General features: G+C 37.5%; 1 protein-coding gene and 1 long non-coding RNA gene across 3 annotated transcripts; one reads left to right on the top strand and one right to left on the bottom strand.

Moving 5' to 3' along the window:
- Positions 1-1,253: 1,253 nt before the first annotated feature.
- LOC137011638 (serine-aspartate repeat-containing protein D-like) lies at positions 1,254-25,910 on the top strand. Of its 2 annotated transcripts, none has more exons than XM_067374661.1 (11): positions 1,254-4,618; positions 5,276-5,302; positions 19,161-19,235; positions 19,513-19,593; positions 20,273-20,347; positions 20,625-20,705; positions 21,408-21,482; positions 21,759-21,839; positions 22,540-22,614; positions 22,892-22,972; positions 25,244-25,910. In XM_067374661.1, exons 1-11 carry the CDS (start codon positions 4,597-4,599, stop codon positions 25,477-25,479), a joined length of 909 nt encoding a protein of 302 aa, XP_067230762.1. In that variant the 5' UTR covers positions 1,254-4,596; the 3' UTR covers positions 25,480-25,910. The 2 variants fall into 2 exon arrangements, with proteins under 2 accessions (XP_067230762.1, XP_067230761.1); XM_067374660.1 differs by lacking the exons at positions 1,254-4,618; positions 5,276-5,302 and adding exons at positions 12,775-13,213; positions 13,576-13,653.
- LOC137011492 (uncharacterized) lies at positions 15,863-18,901 on the bottom strand. The gene is made up of 7 exons (XR_010893477.1): positions 17,494-18,901; positions 16,984-17,122; positions 16,736-16,899; positions 16,462-16,525; positions 16,271-16,360; positions 16,069-16,163; positions 15,863-15,962 (listed from the first exon to the last, which is right to left on the bottom strand). It is a non-coding gene; the product is annotated as an uncharacterized lncRNA (long non-coding RNA).
- Positions 25,911-26,846: the final 936 nt, after the last annotated feature.

The raw sequence follows: 26,846 nt of genomic DNA, 5'->3' as shown, positions 1-26,846 counted from the left end.
TTAAATCTACTCTAAAAAGTACAAATTTTCCAAAAAACTACTCAAGTAAATGTAACTAAGTAAATTTACTTCCTTACTACCCACCTCTGGTAAAACTGCTGGACATTAGGCTATGCATGCCCATCTGCCTTTTGCCATTTAATTAGGGTTTGCCAACTGCAGCAAAAAACAATACGGGACAGTCTTGGTACTTTAAGTATAAATAAGGTACAGTATAAGAGACACTCAAAATATACTGTAGTATTTGACAAAATAACTTTTTTCCTTTAATAAATGTTAAATGTTAATTTTAGATATTAGCATATTAATTTTACTTGATCTATTTATGAATAATTTAATTCTAAAACAAATTCTAATGTAATTTTAAAATGTCACACACATTACATTACACACAAACCCCTGTCTGCGCAAATTTTACCACATAATTGTGAATGCAAAAATTATGAGAAATAGATTATGTACATTTAAGAATATGGTATTTTTATTTTCAAAGTGGGTCTTTTGCTGTTGGTCATTCTGTCGTGTTATTTTACGTCGCAAACTACACTATGGCTTACAAAGAAATCTCTCCGACATAACTTGCAATTTTCCATATACATATTTCCCCTGACTTCACCAAGCAATGGGTTCTCCGTCTCCCATTCTGTTTTATGTTTTTGTTAACGTTTTTTTCTTCTACAATGTGGGCAATTTGCCATCATGATTCATAATAATAACGTTACTCACTGCAAGATAAACCTCCCGCCGCTGTCATCTAGCATCCTGCCTGGATGTTTCAGGTCATCCAGGTAACGTAGCAACAACCAGTGGGAAAGATCCGTCACTGTCACGTGAGCGGACTTTGCTAAACCAGTGGTTCGCACACCCACCCCACACACACGTACACAAACTCTGTCTATGATTTAGTTACAGTACACTCCCTGGCCGCACATTACAAACTGTAAATGTATAATCGACTCTCTAATTGCCATGTAGCTTGATACAGGACAAACTGCGTTCCGTATAGGTTTAATAATGCTGCTTTGAACTCTTAAATACGGGATGATTCCGTATTGTACGGAACGGTTGGTAACCCTACATTTAATTAAGAAAATTTACTGAGCACCCTCACACACTCAAACAGGCTTTACCACCCTCCTGCTGAAGCCCTCTCCATTAACTGCAAGCCTTTGTATTCACTGCTAGAGTTTTCCATGATCTTGCTGGTCCACTAGCATAGCTAGGAATTACAATGTAGGTGGACATAAAGATAATCAAGTGGGCCTAGCCTAAAATGCATCTGATATCAAATAGGCCAACACAACTACACTTGCTTGAATACAGCACTGTTTAAGCAGAACATAAGCATGTATGTCATCATAAACAGCATTAAGAACACAATAATAAGAACAGCATTAGCATGTTGTTGAAATCAGTAGTGAGAGTACATTAGTGGACAGTATGTAAAATCAATGGTTGGTCATAGTATGACTCAGGTACTACATGAAACCATATGAAATAAACAAAATCTAGTTTGGTTTACTTTCAATGATTATAACAGGAGACGACGGGGCTTAGAGTTGAACACTGCAGTTATTTAGTTATAGTCCAACAATGTCTTTTTGACACAAATTTTAGTAAATTGCCGTTTCATTTTAGTTTAACACACCTAGCTAAACTTCTGTGTCCTTCTGTGTAATGTGTGTGTGGGGGGGAGAGGCAAGGGGCTGTTTGCAGTCTGACTGCTAAATGCATTACAGCACTACAATTTACAAAACTAACTTTTCTTGATGATTGCCACAGACTTCACTCATTAGGCTACCTTGTGAGACAACTGACTGATTGGGCTCAAGTCCACTCGTAGCTGGTGAATGTTTACATCCCTCCTCAAGCCTCTGAGTTAGCACAGCACTGCAAAAGCTAGCTGATCAGGATATAGACATGGAGCAACATCCCCGACTCTGATTTGACTCTTAAAGTCCCCCTGCGGTGAAAATCAAGGTTTTTTTTATGTTGTTTATATGTATATGTGATGTTTTTAATATGCTTTAAGACAAATCATGTGCAAATTCATAAGTCACAACAATATATATTTTCTTGAACTGGAGTGAAGGTTATCCCAGGATATTTTTCTGTTGATATGGAAAACTGTGTTCATTTAGCAATATAGTAGGTATATGATATATATTAGGAACTATATGCATTTTTCCACTGACGTCCTGAGTTCATTGTTTCTAAAGGTGTACTCACACTAGGTTATCTGAACCGCACCCGAGCATGTTTGATCTTCAAAGTCTGTTTACAGTTTTTTTCAACTGCTAACATACATCTGTCCAATCTGTAGTCACATTTTCATAACTCTAAACACATTTAGCAGAACATCCGTCTGTTGTGGCCACACCATTAACACAATTCATGTCATTTTCACACAAAATACAGTCAATTAACACGTTTCTAAAATGCTTAAATTTTATTTTCATATAAGCTTACCTCATACCAAAATCATGGATCTTTCTCATCTTATTTGCAAATGCTTAAACACCGCAAGTCAGAAAAGAAGACCCAATGTTCCAATCTTTAAATATAGGATAAAACCTGTACTTTTGCAACAACAGTAGTACTGGAAAAAAATGGTTTTCTCTATGGTTTTCCCCCTTACACATGTAGAACCTATAAAAGCTTATTTCTGCTATGCATAGAAAATAAAAAAAGATTGTGACTTTTTATCTCACAATTCTGACTTTTTTCCTCTCAATTCCTAGTTTATATCTCACAATTCTGAGAAAAAAAGTCAGAACTGTGAGATGTAAACTCACAATTGCAAAATAAAAAATATTTTTTATAAAAAGTCACAATAACCTTTTACGCTTTTTTATTCTGTGGAGGAAAAAAAGCTTCCATAATAACCAAAGACCATGTATGTTGGATTTGTTGTTGATCAATGTCAGCAATATCATGTTTTCATTTCAGTAAAAGCTTTATACTACGGTAACGGTTTTACTACATCGATTCCACTAGTATTGTTCCATATATACAGAATATGTGGTCTGCGTAGTGCACTAGCTACCAAGTGGACACCATCCCACCCTCTATGAGTGCGTCATCAACACCACAAACCCTCCCTCAGAAAGAGATTTCAACAGAGGTGGCAACTGAAGTTCTGCATTGGGGACTCATTTGACCAGCAGGTGCCCTGAGCAATTCTTTCTTCTCTTTTTCTACTGTACATTCTATAAAGTAATGACTCACTTCTGTTGCCAAGAATGCACACATTCAACACTCAACCAAAAATATAGAATGGCTTACATGCATTATACTTTTACTGCAGTAAAAGGAAACTGAATTTTAAAAACTATGGGTTTCATATTTTCTGCAGGTAGAACTACAACATGACAATTAATGCAGTTTTAAACATATAACAGTGAACATATAGTCAATCAAATCGCAATGATTATGTTTTGGCAGAACGGCTCGATTTTGAATCAGGTTTGCTGTGTTTTGATAGAGTTAGTATGTGCTGAAAAAGGTTTTTAGCATTTTGAAATGTAGAGTTTGAGTTTATTTAACAAAATATGGTTTTGGGCAGAAAATGAACTATTTGGCTAATTGTGTGATGTATGTGTGTTGCTGTGTTAAGAGTTTAGAAAATACTTTAAGTATTGGTAAATGCTTGCTAGCAATTGAAAAAAACTGTAGTTGGATGAGTGTGATCTCTCCATACCGTGCCAACTGTCTAGTGTGAGTACATATTTAGGTTGGTATTTGGTTAAAGTTAGGTTAGTTTAGGGTTAGTATTTGGTTAAAGTTAGGTTAGGGTTAGGGTTAGGATAAAGGTTAGGTTAGGGTTACGATTATGGTTAAGGTTAGACATGGGGCCTAAATACATGGTCCATGATGACATTTTAATTCTGATGTAGTTGGATTGATAAAAGATATTGGGAAAATTTGGGAAAAGATCATGGTTTGTTGTTATAGTCTCATAGTCTCACACTGAAAGATCTGTTTAAGGCCACCATGTATAATAAAAGCTTTGGATCCAATTCCATATTTTGGTCACTCACATGACCTGTAGTTGGACCTTTTAGAGTCTCTGTACCCTCACAGTAGCTGTAACGGTTTGGTGTACATCCATTTTACTTTGTGTTTTAGCTGGCTTTATATGAGCCTACAAACTAGTAACTCAGTAAGCCCTGCTGCATATACTGCATATACTTTTGCATATACTTAACCAATAAAAGTACTGTTTTTAAATTTATGTGCATTGTTACATTTTTCTTTTAACAGAGGAATTGTAGTATGTCAATTAATTTACAGAGAACTGTAGTAATAAACGGCAATTTAAAAATGTTAATATGTAATTTAATGAACTGTTTAATTATTAATATTAAATGTAGTATTGAATAATGCGAGGCACTCTGAGCTACCTTTAAACACAAACTTTGAGCTGAAACACAGACTCTGAGCTGCCCTTCAATCCCAAACGTGTTAATTGATCGCCCCGCCCCCTGCCCTCGACCTGCACTCGACCTGCACTCTTGTTAAGATGACGGAGGAGAGTGGCAGCGGCCTGGAGCGGTTTAAGAGAAGACTGGAGCGACTACGAGCTCATCATAATCGATGCGCAGCCTTTACAGAGCGGGTGAGATTTTATGATCTTTATTATCTGTAGTATTCTCTGTTTTTGTAACTTTGATGTTAAGGAGTGGGGGGGCGAAGGGTTATTAGGGATAGTGCCGATGGGAACCGCCGAACATTTGCGCATACATTTATATAATTATATATACTCTTACAAAGGTTTAAGATTTTATGGTCTCAGACTTTTTTATTTTTCTATTAATTAAGTACTGTTAATGAGCGCAGGTACTGTTAATGAGCTCAGGCCTCTTGAGTGGGGGATGGGGGTGGCGGTGGCGGTGGGGGAAGGGAAGGCAGGGGAGAGATCAGCGCGCGCTGTGCGGGAGACTCTCCCTACAGATGAGCTAGAGTAAGTTAAGAACAAATTAAATACATAATTACTGACGACTGAACTGCAATAACAAATACAAGTCAGAGAAAAGCCTTTGGATCTGTGTAACAACTTCACTATGAGCATATTATACATTGTCAATTTTACAGAATAAATATGTTTGTAATTTTTAATGTAGTATATTAGTGTATACTTAGGTTTTATTGTCATATAAATAAATACTAAAACATTACTGTCTAGTACTCCTGTATAGCCTGCTATTTATTGTAGCCTGTGACTGGAATTATTTAATTTAAACTAATATATAATTTTTCAATCTTTGTTGTCTAGGTAACCATGGAAGCAAAGTCAACACAGGTATGTGTATTTACAAATGTACTTGTTAGTAACAAATTTAATTAAGGAAACAAATTTCAAATGATACAACACAAACTTATAACATTCCAAAGATGTCTAGGGGCCGGATTCACGAAACATTCTTGAGAATAAAATTCTTCTTAACTGCCAATTTCTTCTTATTTTTTAACTTAAGAAAAAAGATAAGAATATTTTGTATTCCCAAAAAAATCTTCTTAAGAATGTTCTTATCTTTTTTCTTAAGATTGTTCGTAAGACAAAACTTAAGAAAATTTCAAATTCTTGAAAAGAATGTTCTTAAAAATCATCTTAAATAACTTCTTAAAGTTAGGATAACTGAATACTGTTCGTAAATCCCCAAAAGGTAAGATTTTTAATGAAATTTATGGTTTTTTCAAATATTAAACCTTACAAAATTATAAAACTTATATTAAACTGTGTAACTACTTAAATATTTTACTTATATAATCTAGTATACTTGGCTAATTAGATGTGTGTGTTCCAGATGGAAGTGTCAATAGAGCCAGAAAGGCCTCTTAGAGATCGAGCAGATCCTCTCACGCTTCCTCATCATGCTCTGCTTAGACTTTATAGGCTACTAAGAAACTCAGTAATGTATCTGACACATATTCTGAGAGATAATTTGCAGCGAAAAACAAAAAAGTCCTCTCCACTTCACGTGATAAGGTTGCGCTACGATTCTTTGCTTCCGGATCATTTGCAATCAGTCGTTTCTTGTCATCCCTGTTATCTTTTCTGAGAGTATTCTCTTTTGACGGTTAATGTCGGGTTTAATGTCTTTAAAGAAGTGGGTTATAATAAAGTGATACAATTAAAATGTGGCGATAATACATTTTTTTGTAGCCATAGCCATTTTAATTTTATTCGTAAGAAAAAAAATAAGATGTTCTTAAGAAAATATTTGAGATCTTCTTAAGAATTTTTCAAGAATTGCACTTAGGAACATTCTTAAGAACTTCTTAGTATTTATCTTAAGAATTTTCTTAACTTCTTTCTTAACACTCTGAGGTCTGACGGTATCGCCGGCGATACCACCGTGTTTTTTTTCTTATCAGTGTGAAAGAGACTCAAAATACTCCGTCAATGTTGCACATACAATTAAGAGTTATACACCATTTTAATCTGTGGAATATCTTCTTTCATTTGTGTACACTCAGAGTAAAAACAGAATTTTGTGCTTTTTGTAAAATAAAGAAAACTAACATGATGCGTGATTTCTCCTCTCCCTCTGAACGAACTCCAATCTGATAGTTCTCAGAAAATGAACTGTAACTTAGTGAATACTAATGACAAAAAAATTACACTTATGTCTAAAAAAACGTTAAGATGTCAGGTTTTAAATCATGTAAGTCAAATCGAAAACAAACCTTCTTTGTTTATGTAATCTGTATGAAAAGAGAGCCATGTCAGAAATCCGTGATTCAGCTCATTATCTGCTAATGCGGCCACGCCCACGGAGCCAGCGCTATTCAGACGCTAATTCAGTCAATACATGCATTTATTATCTCAATCGTGTATTTATTGTCTTGAAAAGTGTTTATCTGGTTGTAAAAGTCATGGTTAGCGATCTCTAGAAGACATGCAGTTACTTCCTGTTTACTTGTCTTCTACAGATGAAGTTTAGATGAGTTTTTGTTTCTTTAGCGCCCTCCGGCTGCTGTATGTATTGGAAACTCCATTCATGGAATAGCCTCTTCTTCTTTTAGATGAATTTGTGGACTAAAATGCACAGAGCGCCCTCCGACTTCAAGGATGAATTGAAAACACCAGCGCTCATAGTAATGACAGTGAATATTAAATAAAAATAACTCCTCTGTATAGAAAATTGACATAAGCATATGAGAATCCAATATTTCTCCAAATGTGCATGCTTTTAAACTAAAAGCCTATATTCAGACTCTTTGCATCACAGAAATACATTATATTTTAAAGTATAATATAAAACCATTACTTTATATTGTAATAATATTTTTCTGTATGTTTCATATATCATAATGAGCTTGAGACATCACAGAAGGTTTTTTTCACAGCCTACCTGACTGAAATGCCTCATTAATATGCAAGTCATTTCAGCTCATTACTATCCAATTCTTTTGTCTTCTCAGGTGAGAATGGCCCATTTTCAGTGGTGATTCACGCCTCCTTGCATACTGTGTTTCTTGGCAAAAAGTGTCTTACAAAAACTAAATCAATATATTGTTAAATATGAAGGAGTAGGCAGCATAATTTTTACATAATTTTGAAGCAAAAACTCTAGTCTACAACCTCCAATACCCTAAAGTCTTATGAACACAGATTTATTATACTTTTTTTGGCCTTATTTCAGTGACTTAAGTTTTTTGTTTTTTCAACAACCACGCATAAATGTTATTCCTTCAAAAACACAAACATGTACATACATGTTCCTCACATATTATTGTAGCCTAGTTTGTGCTGAATACAGTGTAATGACACTTTTTCCATTAATATGTTTATGAACAACTGAAAAAAGCACAAATGTCAGGGCATGTCAAAAGTTCTCCAGGCCCCAAATCAGCCTCAGACTCCAGAGGGTTAAGAAGATGTTCGTGAATCCGGCCCCGATCTGTAATGACCATTATATGTTGAGGATGAGAGAACAATTGTGATTTGATTGAACCAGTGTGAATCTTCGTAATAAGTCGTTAATCTGAATTATTGCTGCTAGATCACAATTTATGACTGTTAGGCAGCTTCAGTATAGCAGATGTAGATCTATACTAATGCACTAATTAATTCATGCTTAACTTAAGCACAGATAATCTTGAGTTAAAGCATGAGTTGCGTTTGAGACTAAAACAAGTCCATGATTTGCTCTCCCTCCATCGTCCTGTGTGTATATGACTTTCTTCTTTCAGATGAACACAATAAAAGTTATATTAATAAATATCCTGACGCTTCCCAGCTTTATAATGGCAGTGAAAAGTTACCAAAGTGTGAAGCTGAAAAAAGTGCATCCATCATAAACGTCCTCCACACGGCTCCGGAGGGGTTAATAAACACCTTCTGAAGACAATCTGTGGGTTTTTGTAAGAAAAACATCCATATTTAAGACTAATTATCGAGCTTCCGCACGACTGCCTTACATATTTAACTTAAAGATAAAGCATAAATGATGCAACATATGATGTTGGACGTAGCTAAAGCTTTTTAAACTGCGCAAGGCAGTTAAATATGTAAGGCAGTCTAGCAGAAGCTCGATATTTGACTTTAATATGGATGTTTTTCTTAAAACATGGATTGTCTTCATACTGCCTTTACTAACCCTTCCGGAGCCGTGTGGGGGACATTTATGATGGGTGCATTTTTTTGAGCTTCAAACTGGTGGTAACTGTTCATTGCCACTACAAAGCTTAGAAGAGCCATATTTTTAAATTATTTAAGAAGAAAGTCATATACACCTCAGATGGCTTGAGGGAGAGGAAATAATGAGACAATTTTCATTTGAATGTGAACCAATCCTTTATCTCACATTAGTGCACCCATATTGTAGGTCTAAAGGTTAAGGGTTAGTATTACTCCATTCAAGTGCAAAAAGATGCAGAAGGGATCTCGTTTTAGTATCATGCTCTATTAAATTTTGAGAGGCAGCTTTCTATGCATGCAGTGTTGCGAAAGTTTCTCTACTAGGGCTGGACCAGAATTTTCGATTATTCGTGTTGTAGGTTGGTATTCGATTTTCAAATTTGGTATTCGAATATGCGGTTTTTTTTTTGTTTTTTTTTTTGTGCATCTGGCATCTCCTCGCTTGAATATGTTTACACTATAGAATCTGGTGAAATACAATACACTTTTTTACAATTATCTTATATAGCCTAGCAGTTTTTAATATGATGGACAGTTTAAGCAACCCAGCCTTGTTATACTTTATACATGTATTTGCTTCTTAGCCTGCACATAACTGGTGCGTGTGTGTGGTAAAAATTAATGATGCGCACTAGGGGTGCAACGGTTCAAATTGCTCACGGTTCGGTTCGTATCACGGTTTTAGGGTCACGGTTTCGGTACGGTTCGGTATGTGCTATGTTTAGGGAAAATTGGACTACTGTCAAATAAAAATAAAGAAAATAAGAACAAACAATCAAGCTACAAGCAACATCACAAATAAGTACAATAAAGCAAATATTCAAATAAAATAAACAGTGCTTTTCAGGTTTTTCAGGAATCTAACAGTAGTTTTCAGGTACAGAAAATGGATAAAGTAATCAAATATAAAATAACACTGCATATTATCTTTACTGTATAAAATAAATAAAGATTAATCATTATTTAAGTTACAAAAACTATTCAGTCAAGAGCAGTGAGTGATTTCCTTGTCATTTGTTGTTTGATTTAACATTAAATACAGGCAGCAGGAATAGTTTTTTCCCTTCAAGACATGCACGATCCAGTACATATACTGTTACACATGCGCTGTCTTTCTCGACTAATATACGTTCACTTAAGACAGAACCGACTATGTTTGCTAGGATACTCTCAAGACGGGCATGTTGACATCATTTTAGTATGAATTTGTCCGCAGAAGCGCAAGACTCGAAAGAGAACTCAGTATTTGCGCGCTGACTGAAATAAGCGTGTGCGCGCGTCGGATGAGCGCACACAAATCTTCTCACAGCGCGAGGGCTCTCTTTCGCGTCTTGTTCTTAAAGGTTTAAATCAGCAAGGCTTAAATGAGTTTAGCTTAAACACAGATAGCAACGTGTGCTGTTCAGGTCTCACCTGTGCTCGGGTGATGACGGCGTAAATGACTGGACATTAGAGCATACGGCACTCGCAGTGAACAGTTTACAAAGAGTGACTGTTTTGTCCACGCTTTCTGATTATCGTTGTTGTAACGTTTTGAGCATCCATCGACTGAAACATACATTATCTGAACTCTGTCTGTCTGTTTTCCACGTTGCTGTTTTAAACAAACCATATTAACCAATAGATGCGTCGTCATTCGAGATGGACCGCGGGGCAAGTGCGTACCGAACCGTGAGTGGAGAACCGGACGGTTCGATTTTTTACCGAGAACCGTTGCACCCCTAATACACACCAGAAAACATGGAGGTAGGCTCTTTTGAGTACCAACATTTTTGGCATTATTAGGGACAGGAACACGGACATGTTTACTTGCTGGAGTAGGATTTTACTCCATTTCTTGTAAGATAGCGATCATGATTAGGGCAGTACCTTATGAATGAATGAATGAGGCATTTATATAGCGCTTTCCTATGTACTACTGTACACCCAAAGTGCTTTACAATCATATCAGGGGTCTCTCCTCCTCCACCACCAGTGTGCAGCATCCACTTAGACAAGTATAAAGTGTCGACTGTGTTGTAAACAGTTGGGAAAGTAAACCAGATGTGTATCATTATATCCATGCATTTGTCTTAAAGTGACAGCAGCCAACAGCAACTGTTTGTCACCACCAATCTTAATCGAACAACAAAAGAGAAAGAGAAAATCACTTTTGTAGCTTTAGCAAAGATAGATTGTATTAATTAATTACATTTAATGTATATAGTGACGACTATACAGTCTTCTTTTACATTATTTAATGTCTGCACCGAAATGCACAAATTTACTTGAAAAACATAAAGCAATACTTAATTTAATTTGTGCTGACAACAGCTTGTAGGATATGTGTAAAGTGTGAGCACTGAGCAGCATCTCCAGGTGCTTCCTTGAGAGCCAGACCAAAAGCCACGTGCACCCCTGCATATAATACAAATTTACAACTGACCTAATTTGTTATCAGTAATTTAGATATCCTGTCTTCAAAACTATGATGGTAAAGTGTCTTTATGAAGTTACTCTTTATCTCATGATGATTACTTTTTTTTATCTTACAGTCAGAAGATATTCATGAGGAGCCAGAGAGTGACTCCATGGAATCTGAGGTTTCCAGCTGTGGAGGATTAGACCCAGATTACAATCCAGATCCCAAGAGTGCATCATTGAGCAGTGAAGATTTGAGCCCAACCAAGGGTGCATCATGTAAGAGCCTGTCCAGTGAAGAAGAACGTGAATGCTCAGACAAAACTTTGAGTGAAGATGAAGATCAGATAAGAGGCAAGTGCACCAATAAAAAACAAAAAAACCCTGTAACTTATGTGAAAAGACACAAAAAACATCACAAGACAAACAAAAGCAATAAGGGCAAATCAACTGTGACCTTAAAAACTTGTACAAAAAGGGAAGACTTTAAACGAGCTTGGGACAAAAAACATTATTGCCTGTACTGTAACCAAGCACACTCAAAGATTTCAAGGCATTTAGAGAGAAAGCATATCGAAATCAAAGATGTGGCATATGCCTTCAGCTTTCCATTACGGTCAAAAGAAAGAAAGATCCTTTTAGAACAGTTGCGGAATAAAGGAGACTTTAAACACAATGCAGAAGTTCTGGAAAAAGGCAGGGGACAAATAGTGACTTGGAAGCAGCCCTCTGATGAAGCCTCTGTCAAGGATTATTTGCCTTGCCCGTATTGTTTCGGTATGTTTCGAAAAAATGACCTGTGGAGACATGAGTCTTCGTGCAAAACCAAGAAGTCATGTGTAAAAGATGAGACAAAAACTACACGAGGGAGAGTACAGAGCCGTGCTGCATGCCTGCTTCCTATAGCCGTTTCTTCAGATGCAATTCAGAGGATCATCAATAATATGCGTCAGGATGATGTTTCGTTTCACATCAGAACTGATTCTCTAATATGCAAGTATGGTGAATCCCTGTATGGAAAACATGGTCGCGTGAAGTCGAGGCACCAGTACATTGCTCAGAAAATGAGGGAGCTTGGACGGTTCATGTTGGTAGCAAAGGAAATGGACAAAAGTGTCAAAAGCCTTGCAGACTTGTGTACCCCATCTAAATTTCAGTTTGTTGTTAACGTAGCAAAACATCTTACACAGTTTAGCCCTGGTAAAAATGAATTTGGTAAACCATCAACTGCTGTCAAAATTGGATTCTGTCTCAAAGGGGCAGTGGAGGTCATGATCGGACAAGCCCTCATGAATGATAATGATCTGGCTGAGAAAAAAGCAAAAAAATTCTTCGAACTTCTAGAGAAAAACTGGAGAAACAGTGTTTCCATCACTGCTCACCAAACTATGCAAGAGAAAAGGTGGAACAGAGAAGATGACATCCCTCTTACCAAAAATGTGATTTGTCTAAGAGATCATCTGAGGACAGTAGAGGATAAAGCAAGAGCTGCACTGATGGAGCAGATGAATATAAAAGCATACAAGGCTTTAAATGAAAGTATTCTGGCACAGGTCATTATTTTTAACAAACGTCGTGAAGGGGAAGCATCACGCTTGACCCTTGACATTTACAAGAAGGCAAACATTTCTTGTACTGCCATTAATAAGGACATCTACGAGACATTGACACCACTAGAAAAGGAGCTCAGCAAAATCTTAATCCGCATTGAAATCAGGGGGAAACGAGGGAAGAAGGTTCCTGTTTTTTTGACAAAGAGAATGAAAGAGTCGATCGATTTGCTAGTTCAAAGAAGAGAAGAAGCTGGTGTACCTGCTGATAATCCTTATCTCTTTGCAAGACCCGGTGTCATGACAAACATACGTGGATGTGACTGTCTGCGTAAATATGCAGAAGAAAGCAAAGCAGAAAACCCAGAACTCCTAAGGTCAACTAAATTAAGAAAACAGGTTGCCACACTCTGCCAACTCTTGGACCTTAGTGAACAAGAGCTGGAGCAAGTCGCAAGGTTCATGGGTCATGACATCAGAGTTCACCATGACTTTTACCGACAGACTGACAAAACTTTTCAAATTGCTAAGATAAGTAAGCTTCTGTTTGCAATGGAGCAAGGCACTGAGACCTTGAGAGGGAAGAACCTTAACACGCTTCATCCTTCAGTATGTGGTATGTATAAGCTCTGGTTTATTTTAAATGCAGTTGTATTGTGTAGTCCTACATCTTTATATTTTAAATAGTAACTTTAGCCACTGTGGTCATTTTTAAGAGAAAACCATTCATTTATTTGGTGGAAGAATCTTAAACAGCTAAACATTAACACTTATTTAGGTGACCATAGTCACAAAGTACATCAGCAGTTAACTCACTGCTTTTATGTGAACGTAAGTGAGGAGTGTGTACTTTTAGTGATTACGCTGATATATGCAGTTCTTGTTTAAAAAAATATAGCTCTTTTAATCAAAAGTATGTTCGTATGACTTTTCAAGACAACCAAGCAGTAATATTTGATTGTTTTTAATTACTTACAGGTGACAGTCCCACATCAACTTCTGTTTCACAGAGAAAAACAAAAAAAGGAGTCAAGAGAGGAAGAGAGGTCGATGAGGGTAAGCTTTAAATTTTAACATTTCAGATTTGTCTATATAGAGAGTTGTAAACTTTGTGTTTAAAGCCCCTCCCAGAAAAAGGAGTTCTAGAATGATTTAGAGAATTTAAGAATCAATTCTAATTTTAGTTTTTAACGGCAGAACATCCGTATTCTGCTTGCTTACAGTTCCTCTCACAAACACAATAATCAAACCTTTCATTAGGTGATCTTTCAAAAAGTTTGGAAAAATAAAAGTGAAAGGCAATGACATTCGTGGTCAGAGGCTGCTTTTAATTTTAAGTACTTGTGCATGCTTTGCGACTGTGTGCAACTTCGTGGTATAATTCATCAACGGGAATGACGGCTACATCCCTATAGTGTTTGCGTGTGTCTTGACGGTCACAGATTAAGGCGCAATAAGCTTGTGGAGCGAACTTGTCAGTCATTTTAATGGATGACAGAGGAAACTGACTAATAAGAGAACAGTTGTAAATGCATGTGACTTGAATAAACACATTTTGGTACGCTTTAAAATATTGGCTTGTGAAAGTGAACTAAACCAAAAAGAGTTAAGTCCCAGTTTCAGAACTATGGCATTTTCACACCGGTAGAGTGATTGCATTAAGTCGGTAAACTAATAAATAAAAAAAATAGATAAATTATTGTTCTGGAATTGTATAGTGACTTTAAAAATCCCAGTAAACCCTCCCAGATAGCAAAATACAATCGGGCCAGTTCTGGTTAGATTCTCGCCTGCTGGAGACTAACCACTCGGCCCGCTTCCTTCTGCTGCACTCGGACCAGATGCCTGGTGTACTCACTGCCCGATTCCGGCCCGAGTCAATCGGGCCAGACGCGGCAACCGTTACCATGCCAAAGCTGCCGGAACCAAGCCGGTATCGGGCCGTCGCAAATGCGCACAGCGCGCCAGAAACGGCCCAGCCCCGTTTATATATCTAACATAGTGTTCATACATTTTTCATTTAAATTTGATATCCAGCCAAAACGCTTACTTGCATTTTAATTATATAAATTAGAATACATAAATAACATTACTTAAATCTATACAAACATCACATTATTATGAAAGCAATTATATGTCCCTTTGTAAAGAACTCACGTGATCTGGTTGGCATGAAAACATTTTATTTACAAAACAATTACAAAACTATATTACATCAAATAACAGCAGTTGTTATACAATTATTGTAAATATTTACCACATTTTGAAAAATTATACACTGGTATTTACTAGGGCTGCCCTCGACTAAAGATTTTTCAAGTCGTTCATTTAAGCTATTAGTCGACTAATCGCACATTTATATTAATAAGCCATAAATCATAATAATGAGCCTTTAATCTAATATATACATAGCCTAATCAGCGCTCAAACGCATGCATAAAGCTAGCCTCAGCGCACCGGCAAATGTAACGATTATGAATGTGTCGTGAAAAAAACAGCAAGGAGACTGTCTAAACATTTCAATCATTGATAATGTTTTCTGTGTTTTCGGCTGCAGAGATTAAGTCAACAATGCTGACTCATCATCGCATATATGCAAGTTTCATATGGATTACATAATCTGAGAATATTTATTTTCTATTTGAATTGAAGACATTCCAAGCTTTATATAGATGTATTCCAAATAATAGAGCACATTTATATAGGACTAGGCTAACATTAGAGCTAGTGGACTTGTAAAGTTGCTACTACTTACATGTTTCAAGTGATAAGCCATATTTGAGGTCGATGAATGATAGACGAATGTCTGGATTTCCCGCCGTTAACGATCTGTCCCTCACCGACTGCGTTGCGTGACTTCGCTACTTCCTGTGGAGTATTTTTCTGCGACTAACCAACTAATAAAATCTTGGTCGACCAAGCCTCTTCAAGTCTCTTCTAATGGTTAGTCCACTATTAGGGGGCAGCCCTAGTATTTACTTATACACAGAGTATAAAATTGAATAAGTATAGACAAACTTAATGTTTTAAATACATTGGTAAATGGAAAAAGTTTTGCTGTTGTACTTAGCAAAATAATGAGCTGAATAACTTAGCTGAACTCTGCAGGCAAGAAGATCTCCAGGAACAGGATCAGGCACCTCTGCAGGACATTACATAAAAAAACTAACTCAAAAGACAAAAAACAACAAAAACTAAATAAATAAAATAAACCTCCAGCTGTACAATTGAAGATTTTTTTTGAAGATTAGTCTTTTATTATAAAACTTTAGATCATCTTCTATCACAACTGCAGTGCTTGAAGGACTTGTGCTTTCGTTGACCACAATGACAGAATCAGTGATGTCTGGCTCTCCCAACGCCTCCTGAAATAAGCATAGAGGGTCCAACTGTAAGTTTCACTCAGTAGACTAAAAGTAGAACGTTACATTCACCGATACTAGCAATTCTGTTAATGCACTGAATACTTACATGTCAAGTCTTGAAGAATTGTGGGTCCTCCTCACACAGGTACACTGAGGAGCACGGAGGGCTACGATGTGTTTCATGTTGATATCATGCACGCCCTTCAGAGTCAAGCCAAAATTAACATGTTAAACAAGCAAGCCAACTTTATTTTATATACAGTGAAGACAGTGATGGAGGTAGTAAGTGTTGACACATTTCAACTCACCTGAAGATCATAAACGTTTAAAATGTCACGCAGAGTCTCTGAAATCTTGACGCGTGCCGTTTCAGTGATATGGTGTAACTTTGTACAAACCTAGAAAACCAAAACCACACAAGTGTATTACCAACAGTGGATGCAGAAAAGAGAAAGTCAGGTCTGTGCCCAGTTATCTGAGGAGACATCACGCAACTTACATGTCAACTCAACTGAAGTTACCTTCAGTGTTGAAGCTAACTCTTCAGAAGCATCCAGTTCAGCCTGCAAGTAAAGAAAGATTGTAAAGGTTTACTAATCATAGATAAAGCTACTGCTAGTTTATTCACATGAATGTAGGAATAAAATCACATTTCTCAGGTCAGTGTGCTTAACAAAAAGCAGCAACACATGTTGCCCATACCTTTTCTTCATGAAGATATCCTTACAAAAATCAAATAAGAAAAAAACAAAAAAATGTTTTGCTTTACTTACATAAGTTGGCTCCAGACGCTTGTGAAGATCTGCTACGCTTAAAGGATTCTTCAGGTAACGTCAATTAGAGCAATGATGTGACGTGGATGACAGCAGTTTACATCGCTCAGTAAACTTAGAAATAATCATTAAAGTAGCGGCATTTACTCAGGTTTACATTCAACCTGTAAAGAGCAAATAGTATACAAGTATCTGTTAATAAAAGTAACATGGTCTAACTGAATGTGCCAAACTTTACTTTAACTTACCAGCTTTCTCATTGGCTCTAACATCTTGCTAGTTGCAACATCTTGCCATGGACATGGTGTCCATGGTGTTATTTACTGCTCAGTGTCTGAGGATTCAAATCTGCAATTTCTTCAGCGATGATAACACTTCTCTTCATTACTACACAACAGAGAAATATTAAAAGCAATTTATGGGATGTTATGAGAAGTAATCACTAATTTCTGTGCGTCTTAACATGCTGAGTGAAGAAGCAACTAGTTTAGCATCTGAAGATGATCTCAGACATACTAATGCATAGGATTGCAGCACATTCTCATCATAACAAAAAACAAAATCAGTGAAACTAGCTTATGTAACTAGCTTTTGTATTTAGTTAATTGAGGTTATTTGAAAACAATGATCTTCTATGATAGTAAACAAATCCTCTTCACTCACCTTCTTGAAGAAACATGGAGTAAAAGAACTGTTGCTTATTACAATTGCATTTATATAAATCTATTAGCGTGGAAACTAAAAACAAACAGACAAACCTGCTCTTTCTCGTGAATGCAGGCCCGTCATCATCCTCTTCCTCAGCTCTTTGTTTGCAGATCGGAGTGTTGCTCATCTAAGTGTAATGCAGCATAAAAACTCGAGATCCACATATCAATGCTTAGATCAAAGATAGAAAAGATTTCGTCCATTTATTAGCTGTAGTGGCATATCGAACGTTTTCAGACAAGCCAAACAAGCCGCGTTCGCAGCAACCACGTGAAGTTAACTTTAGAAAGTTCCTTTATAAGCCTCTGCTAAGTAAAAATACTACAAATGTAAACGTGCGTCGATGCTTACAAGAACTGTTTTCTCTACATGACTCCATACATTAATATCTCTTGGTAAATAATCCATTGTTTTGCTTGCGTCCGCTTCAAACCGCACAAACATGGCGGATTCACCCACTAGCACAGGTACGAGACCCCTCCCCTGCCACGCACGTGAACATGAATGAATCACCTGAGCGCGCAGTGAAGCGTGTTTAAAATACATGAAAGCGTATAAAATAATGAATTGCTACATTACTTATAAATGGATTTGATATTATACATATTAGAGAATGTTCTTTCTTATATGGCACTTTTATTATATTAGGTTTTACCGCAGATATGTTGTTATTGACAAATTCGCAACATTAAACGTGTAATGTTAGTTAATTCATATCAGATACTACCAGGAAGTCAATTTTAAGACAATTTTAATTTTTGCTTTTGTAACCATCTGTGATTGAACATAAGCCGAGTCATGGCCAGAAGTGGCACAGATCTCTATAGCCAGAGTTGGGCCAGTTACAGTGAACAGGAATCGGCCCAGTGCTTTACAGCCTTGACAAATATACATGTCCCAGAGCGAGCTGCGGGCCACAATCGGCCCGGTTAACACACGCCGATTCTGAGCCGCAGGTGCCGCGGGGCAGCCGAGCTTGGGCCGATTACTACATGCTATCTGGGCTAGTAACTAGTATTTTTAATGAAATGATAATAAAAATGATCATTTCTACAGAGCTTCAAAGCTCAAAATATGGTATTCGGACCACCCCTACTTTTAGCAAGGCACCATACAGTATGGTTTTTATACTCACAGCATTAGTTAAAATAAGAGCCTGACTTAGGCTCTTTAGGCAATGTTAGATACAGAAAAGCAGTGCAACAAATTTAATGCAAACAAGGGGTTGAGTTAGATAACTGACAAGCTACGCAACATTGTGTTCATTATCGCAGATGAATCGCCTTCGATAATGAACGCGATATTGCGTGGCTTGTCAGTGATCTACGGTTCTGTCTATTAAATGCCGCTCCATTTGAAAGCAGGTGACGGCGATTTAGCGGTAATCGGGGAACCGGCTTTACTGACGAAATGCGCGTGACAGTCGTGTGCGATGTATCGCCCAGCCCTAGGTTGAGTAGTAGCTGATTTACAGCCCGTCGCTATTTTTTTTTTCATAGCTTTGTCCACAAGGCATATGTGTGCATGTAATGTTCATCAAATTACTGAACGAGTGAATCTAGCAGTCCATCAAAAGATGTTAAGTGTTCACACATTTGTGGTTGTTTAATCTCGGATCATCTTTAAAAAATGCAGCTTTACTTCGAGATCTGGTCATGATTTCAGAAGGTCTTTTTACACTGCAGAAGACCTGATAAGACGTTTTTTTGTTTTTCAGACGGGTTTTCAGACCTCTTTTCCCCCAAGAAAAAGCCTGCCCAAAGCAGCGAGGACGGAGACTCGGATGTGGATGGTGAGTTGAATAGTGTTTTACATCAAGCCAAATAATCCTTTTTTAGAAAACCTGCCTTTGGTTATAGAACCCTAATAAATCAGCCATTCACTAATGAAAGATGTGTTAAAGTCAAATTGGTCTTTTAATGTTTCTCTGCTTTATACTTCATGCAACGTAATGTGTAACATTAAAGGATAAGGATTTGTAATACACCCTTCAGTGCAGATGAATGTTGAAGATCCAACAACACCCGAGGATTCACTAAGTAACAGGTGCAAATGCTTTTCTGTTGCAGATCAGAGCCGGAGAGCAAGCCAGGCCAACAGGCCCTCTCCGAAGAGAAAAAAAAGAGGAAACCCAACAACCAAATCGAAGGGTATGTTCCGTTACTGTCTACCAGAGCCAAATATATGCATGACTGAGCACAAAACAGTGGACGATAGGCACCATACAGTATGGTTTTTATACTCACAGCATTAGTTAAAATAAGAGCCTGACTTAGGCTCTTTAGGCAATGTTAGATACAGAAAAGCAGTGCAACAAATTTAATGCAAACAAGGGGTTGAGTTAGATCACTGACAAGCTACGCAACATTGTGTTCATTATCGCAGATGAATCGCCTTCGATAATGAACGCGATATTGCGTGGCTTGTCAGTGATCTACGGTTCTGTCTATTAAATGCCGCTCCATTTGAAAGCAGGTGACGGCGATTTAGCGGTAATCGGGGAACCGGCTTTACTGACGAAATGCGCGTGACAGTCGTGTGCGATGTATCGCCCAGCCCTAGGTTGAGTAGTAGCTGATTTACAGCCCGTCGCTATTTTTTTTTTTCATAGCTTTGTCCACAAGGCATATGTGTGCATGTAATGTTCATCAAATTACTGAACGAGTGAATCTAGCAGTCCATCAAAAGATGTTAAGTGTTCACACATTTGTGGTTGTTTAATCTCGGATCATCTTTAAAAAATGCAGCTTTACTTCGAGATCTGGTCATGATTTCAGAAGGTCTTTTTACACTGCAGAAGACCTGATAAGACGTTTTTTTGTTTTTCAGACGGGTTTTCAGACCTCTTTTCCCCCAAGAAAAAGCCTGCCCAAAGCAGCGAGGACGGAGACTCGGATGTGGATGGTGAGTTGAATAGTGTTTTACATCAAGCCAAATAATCCTTTTTTAGAAAACCTGCCTTTGGTTATAGAACCCTAATAAATCAGCCATTCACTAATGAAAGATGTGTTAAAGTCAAATTGGTCTTTTAATATTACGTTGCATGAAGTATAAAGCAGAGAAACGTGTAACATTAAAGGATAAGGATTTGTAATACACCCTTCAGTGCAGATGAATGTTGAAGATCCAACAACACCCGAGGATTCACTAAGTAACAGGTGCAAATGCTTTTCTGTTGCAGATCAGAGCCGGAGAGCAAGCCAGGCCAACAGGCCCTCTCCGAAGAGAAAAAAAAGAGGAAACCCAACAACCAAATCGAAGGGTATGTTCGTTTAAAGTGTTTGCTGCGCTCCGTTACTGTCTACCAGAGCCAAATATATGCATGACTGAGCACAAAACAGTGGACGATAGGCACCATACAGTATGGTTTTTATACTCACAGCATTAGTTAAAATAAGAGCCTGACTTAGGCTCTTTAGGCAATGTTAGATACAGAAAAGCAGTGCAACAAATTTAATGCAAACAAGGGGTTGAGTTAGATCACTGACAAGCTACGCAACATTGTGTTCATTATCGCAGATGAATCGCCTTCGATAATGAACGCGATATTGCGTGGCTTGTCAGTGATCTACGGTTCTGTCTATTAAATGCCGCTCCATTTGAAAGCAGGTGACGGCGATTTAGCGGTAATCGGGGAACCGGCTTTACTGACGAAATGCGCGTGACAGTCGTGTGCGATGTATCGCCCAGCCCTAGGTTGAGTAGTAGCTGATTTACAGCCCGTCGCTATTTTTTTTTTTTCATAGCTTTGTCCACAAGGCATATGTGTGCATGTAATGTTCATCAAATTACTGAACGAGTGAATCTAGCAGTCCATCAAAAGATGTTAAGTGTTCACACATTTGTGGTTGTTTAATCTCGGATCATCTTTAAAAAATGCAGCTTTACTTCGAGATCTGGTCATGATTTCAGAAGGTCTTTTTACACTGCAGAAGACCTGATAAGACGTTTTTTTGTTTTTCAGACGGGTTTTCAGACCTCTTTTCCCCCAAGAAAAAGCCTGCCCAAAGCAGCGAGGACGGAGACTCGGATGTGGATGGTGAGTTGAATAGTGTTTTACATCAAGCCAAATAATCCTTTTTAGAAAACCTGCCTTTGGTTATAGAACCCTAATAAATCAGCCATTCACTAATGAAAGATGTGTTAAAGTCAAATTGGTCTTTTAATGTTTCTCTGCTTTATACTTCATGCAACGTAATGTGTAACATTAAAGGATAAGGATTTGTAATACACCCTTCAGTGCAGATGAATGTTGAAGATCCAACAACACCCGAGGATTCACTAAGTAACAGGTGCAAATGCTTTTCTGTTGCAGATCAGAGCCGGAGAGCAAGCCAGGCCAACAGGCCCTCTCCGAAGAGAAAAAAAAGAGGAAACCCAACAACCAAATCGAAGGGTATGTTCGTTTAAAGTGTTTGCTGCGCTCCGTTACTGTCTACCAGAGCCAAATATATGCATGACTGAGCACAAAACAGTGGACGATAGGCACCATACAGTATGGTTTTTATACTCACAGCATTAGTTAAAATAAGAGCCTGACTTAGGCTCTTTAGGCAATGTTAGATACAGAAAAGCAGTGCAACAAATTTAATGCAAACAAGGGGTTGAGTTAGATCACTGACAAGCTACGCAACATTGTGTTCATTATCGCAGATGAATCGCCTTCGATAATGAACGCGATATTGCGTGGCTTGTCAGTGATCTACGGTTCTGTCTATTAAATGCCGCTCCATTTGAAAGCAGGTGACGGCGATTTAGCGGTAATCGGGGAACCGGCTTTACTGACGAAATGCGCGTGACAGTCGTGTGCGATGTATCGCCCAGCCCTAGGTTGAGTAGTAGCTGATTTACAGCCCGTCGCTATTTTTTTTTTCATAGCTTTGTCCACAAGGCATATGTGTGCATGTAATGTTCATCAAATTACTGAACGAGTGAATCTAGCAGTCCATCAAAAGATGTTAAGTGTTCACACATTTGTGGTTGTTTAATCTCGGATCATCTTTAAAAAATGCAGCTTTACTTCGAGATCTGGTCATGATTTCAGAAGGTCTTTTTACACTGCAGAAGACCTGATAAGACGTTTTTTTGTTTTTCAGACGGGTTTTCAGACCTCTTTTCCCCCAAGAAAAAGCCTGCCCAAAGCAGCGAGGACGGAGACTCGGATGTGGATGGTGAGTTGAATAGTGTTTTACATCAAGCCAAATAATCCTTTTTTAGAAAACCTGCCTTTGGTTATAGAACCCTAATAAATCAGCCATTCACTAATGAAAGATGTGTTAAAGTCAAATTGGTCTTTTAATATTACGTTGCATGAAGTATAAAGCAGAGAAACGTGTAACATTAAAGGATAAGGATTTGTAATACACCCTTCAGTGCAGATGAATGTTGAAGATCCAACAACACCCGAGGATTCACTAAGTAACAGGTGCAAATGCTTTTCTGTTGCAGATCAGAGCCGGAGAGCAAGCCAGGCCAACAGGCCCTCTCCGAAGAGAAAAAAAAGAGGAAACCCAACAACCAAATCGAAGGGTATGTTCGTTTAAAGTGTTTGCTGCGCTCCGTTACTGTCTACCAGAGCCAAATATATGCATGACTGAGCACAAAACAGTGGACGATAGTTGATCCTTAAGGAACACTCCACTTTTTTTTTTTCTTTCTTTTTTTTAACAATAGGCTCATTTTCCATCTCTCCTGGAGTTAAACATTTGTGAATCAAATCCATTCAGCTGATCTTCGGATCTGAAGGTACCACTGTTAGCATAGCTTAGCATAGAATCGGATTGAATCGTTTTCAATAGGAAAAATATAGAAACTCATTTTTGAGTGAGATGCTACTGGTCTAATCCGATTCAATCCGATTCTATGCTAAGCTATGCTAACAGTGGTACCCCCAGATCGAGATCGGCTGAATGGATTTGGTTCACAAATGTTTAACTCCAGGAGAGATGGAAAATGAGCCTATTGTTAAAAAAAGTGTTCCTTTTAAAGGGTTAGTTCATCAAAAAAAAAATCTCACCCTTGTGGTGTTATAAACACATAAGACTTTCGTTTATCTTCAGAACACAAATTACCATCTTTCTGATGAAACCCAAGAGCTTTCTGACATTTGAATGTCCCTCTAAAACCCACTGTCACCCTCACATGGAAGACACCTGTTGAAGTGCTCAAGAAAATGCTCTATTAACCTCATCTTTAAACATCTCTTGAGAAGAGGAATTCATTTGCAGCATCTTTGATAAGTTAGATATTTTTCTAATTATATGGAGAAAGTTAAAAAGGAGGGGGATACCTGCTGTCATTACTCAGCAACAGAGCTGCAATTAGTTATTTTGATATTTGATAAAACTAATGATATATGGGACAATTATTTGACTATTCAGTAAGGGACTAATAATGCTAATCTCATGATTCGCTACAGTATACAACACTGAACTCATGATTCACAATGCAGTTCTTGATTCTTTGAAGACTAAGCAGGGTTCCCACGCACCTTGAAAGTACACATGAATTCAAGGCCTGGAAAGTACTTGAAAACAAATACTGGTCCTTGAAAGTGCTTGAAGTAAATTTGAAATAAATTTTGTGAAAATTATAGCATGCCCAACTTAGTAGTATATTTGCTTTGGAATATTATTTTACAATCAGTTTCAGAGTGTTTTCCATTGCAGTACTTCCCCTTGCTTGTGATTAGGCGGGGTTTGGACATTTGAGCTGTGACACTTGCTGTGTCTGAAATGAACATTCTTATAGGGATGTGCGATTTTGATCGTGGACGATTAAAAGGTCTCCACGATCTGCTTTTGAAGAAATAACGTTGTATCGTGCTATAGTGCTTTCTGTCAGTTGCAGTCCTCCGTCTCAACATACTGTGTTGCACAAAGCGACATACATTCACATCACATTAAAACAGCGGTAGAGTTATACTCACAGGACACTGCAGTTATTCACAATCACAAAAGTTTATTATTTGCATGGGTTTTAAAGCCTTGCCGATCAAACATTTTATCTGCGTGCTGGATAGTTCACCCAAAAATGAAAATTCTGTCGTCATTTACTCACCTTCAAGTAGTTACAAACCTGTATGAATTTCTTTGTTCTGCTGAACACAAAGAAAGATATTTGGAAGAACGTCAGTAACCAAACAGATCTCGCCCCCATTGACTAACATAGTAGGAAAAATAATTACTATATTATCTATAATATATTGTATATATTCTGACTTTAAGCCACAATTACAATCCATATAATCCTTTTTTTTTTCATTCAATTGCAAAATGTAATTTTATAATATTCTCTCTATATTATAATGTTTTTACTCAAGTAATGATTCATAACAAATGAAAACCAAAACTAGTATGGAATAATTGTTAACATTAGGGATAAGAAAGCTGAAAACAGTTTTAATATATTTCCAAAAATTAATGTACAAATGATTCTGTACCTCTTCCGGGGTAAAATGGATGCAAATGCTATTGGAGGATTAAAAATGTTAAATACCGTAAGAGGTCTTTCATGACGCTCCATATGTGATGTGAATTTGATAGGTGCTTGATATAAAATAAACGGTGCTTTAAAAAGTCCTTGAAAGTCCTTGAATCTGGTGTTCATGAAAGAGTGGGAACCCTGCTAAGTCTGTTTTTTTTTTTTTTTACTTTGAGAATTGAATAACTTTTTGACCATATCAAGCAGCCCCACATTAGTGTTCTTTCTGTGACTGAGCAAAAGCTGTTTCAGAAACCTATGTTTTAGTGTCTGTTTTTAAGCTCACATAATCTATATGGTATTTTTTGTCATATGTAGAAACATCCAGGATAATCATGAAAAGAACGTGGCGAGAAGAAGAAAGAAGGGCTGTAAATAAGCGATTGGGAAAATTCATGGCGGAGCACCGGGTTCCGGGAAAACTTGACTGTGTAAAGTGTCTTGAAGAGGAAGAGGCACTGAAGGACAGAACTTGGAAGGATGTCAAAAATTTTGTTCATAATACAATTGTAACTCTCAAAAGAAGGTCTGCTGCAAGAAAAATCATGTTCTAATAAATACATTGATTAATTAAACATGTTTACATAGACTGTTTATGAAACTCAAACTAAAACTTGCATTAATTGTCAGGTCACCTTTTATTTCTCTAGCACTTTATACAATATAGATTTTTTTTTAAAGGAGCTTTAATGTGAAAACAGGAAAATAATGATCAAATAATGAGGCAAGTCCTTATTCAGCTGAAGTAAAATTCAGTTAAATAAGGACTTTGAGCTGTCCACACTAAAACAAAAATATGGCCAAAAAAAGCAAACTTAAGTTAGTTGAAATAATTAAGTAAGAAATGGCCTCAATAGCGCCCCCTAGAAAATGTCCTCACTCCGCTGGTAAAATGCTGGTTCTTTCCCTGTGTTTTTTCAAGAAGCTGAGCTAAAAACTTGAATCATGGACACACCTAGTGTTGAAAAATAGTATAGATGTACCAGTAATTGTAGCAGAAATGGTGGTCCTCGCTTTGCAGGTTAATTGACTCGGTCCTCACTTTGATAGATGTACAGGAATGTGTGTGTGTGTGTGTGTGAGAGAGAGAGAGTGTGATTGAGAGAGTGTGTGTGTGTGTGTGTGTGTGTGTGAGAGAGAGAGAGTGATTGAGAGAGAGTGTGTGTGTGTGTGTGTGTGTGTGTGTGAGAGAGAGAGAGTGTGATTGAGAGAGTGTGTGAGTGTGTGTGTGTGAGTGTGTGTGTGTGAGTGTGTGTGTGTGAGTGTGTGTGTGTGAGTGTGTGTGTGTGTGTGTAATTGATTGCCCCGCCCCCTCGTCTCTGATATCTGCCCCTCTGTGCTGCAGGCAGGAAACAGACGCTTTCAGTCACAGATAAAAAAACACGAACATTTCTCGTTCTCCACAACCCCTTTCATCATTAATCAAAAATTAGTTTCTAATGCAATGAGTAACTCCAATCACGTTAGCGTCTGCATAAATCTGATGCTATCATAATTACAATTAGATTACACTGCTGCAATCAGAGAAAAGGGATCGTTAAGAGAAGGAATATAAATTGCTTTAGTTTTGTAAGTACTGAGCAAGCAAAAATCTGAATTAATCTCCATTTATACATTGTGTCTCTCTCTCTCTGAGAACTTCGGGCGTCTTTCTTCCGAGCCGTCGGTATGAATTAAAATAGACATATGACATAAGCTCTGAAAGTTTACTTTAGTTATGTGACAGTCTTCCCAAGATTCCTCTGGATCTTCCTGTCGGAGAATTCATTCACGCTCATGAGTGTCTGTGTGCGCTTACACAAATAAAGGCCAGCTTACTTACCGTTCCGGTTTATCTAGGAATACTAACGTCTTAGTGATTTTATGCATGTGCCACCAAATCAAAATATATGAGGAAAATTACAGGTCTCACAATTTTGTG

The sequence above is a fragment of the Chanodichthys erythropterus genome, chromosome 21, assembly GCF_024489055.1.
Source record: "Chanodichthys erythropterus isolate Z2021 chromosome 21, ASM2448905v1, whole genome shotgun sequence".
NCBI classification, from domain to species: Eukaryota; Metazoa; Chordata; class Actinopteri; order Cypriniformes; family Xenocyprididae; genus Chanodichthys; species Chanodichthys erythropterus.
The sequence above is the reverse complement of the archived record's forward strand: the minus strand, read 5'-3'. Positions and strand labels throughout refer to the sequence as shown.

What these genes read in the sequence shown, in the direction of transcription:
- LOC137011638 (XM_067374660.1), top strand. Translation starts at nt 12,808, where the DNA reads ATGAAAGAGTCGATCGATTTGCTAGTTCAAAGAAGAGAAGAAGCTGGT. An exon ending in CCCAACAACCAAATCGAAGG is followed by an intron (nt 19,594 to 20,272) that starts GTATGTTCCGTT and finishes TTTGTTTTTCAG; the next exon opens with ACGGGTTTTCAGACCTCTTT. An exon ending in CCCAACAACCAAATCGAAGG is followed by an intron (nt 20,706 to 21,407) that starts GTATGTTCGTTT and finishes TTTGTTTTTCAG; the next exon opens with ACGGGTTTTCAGACCTCTTT.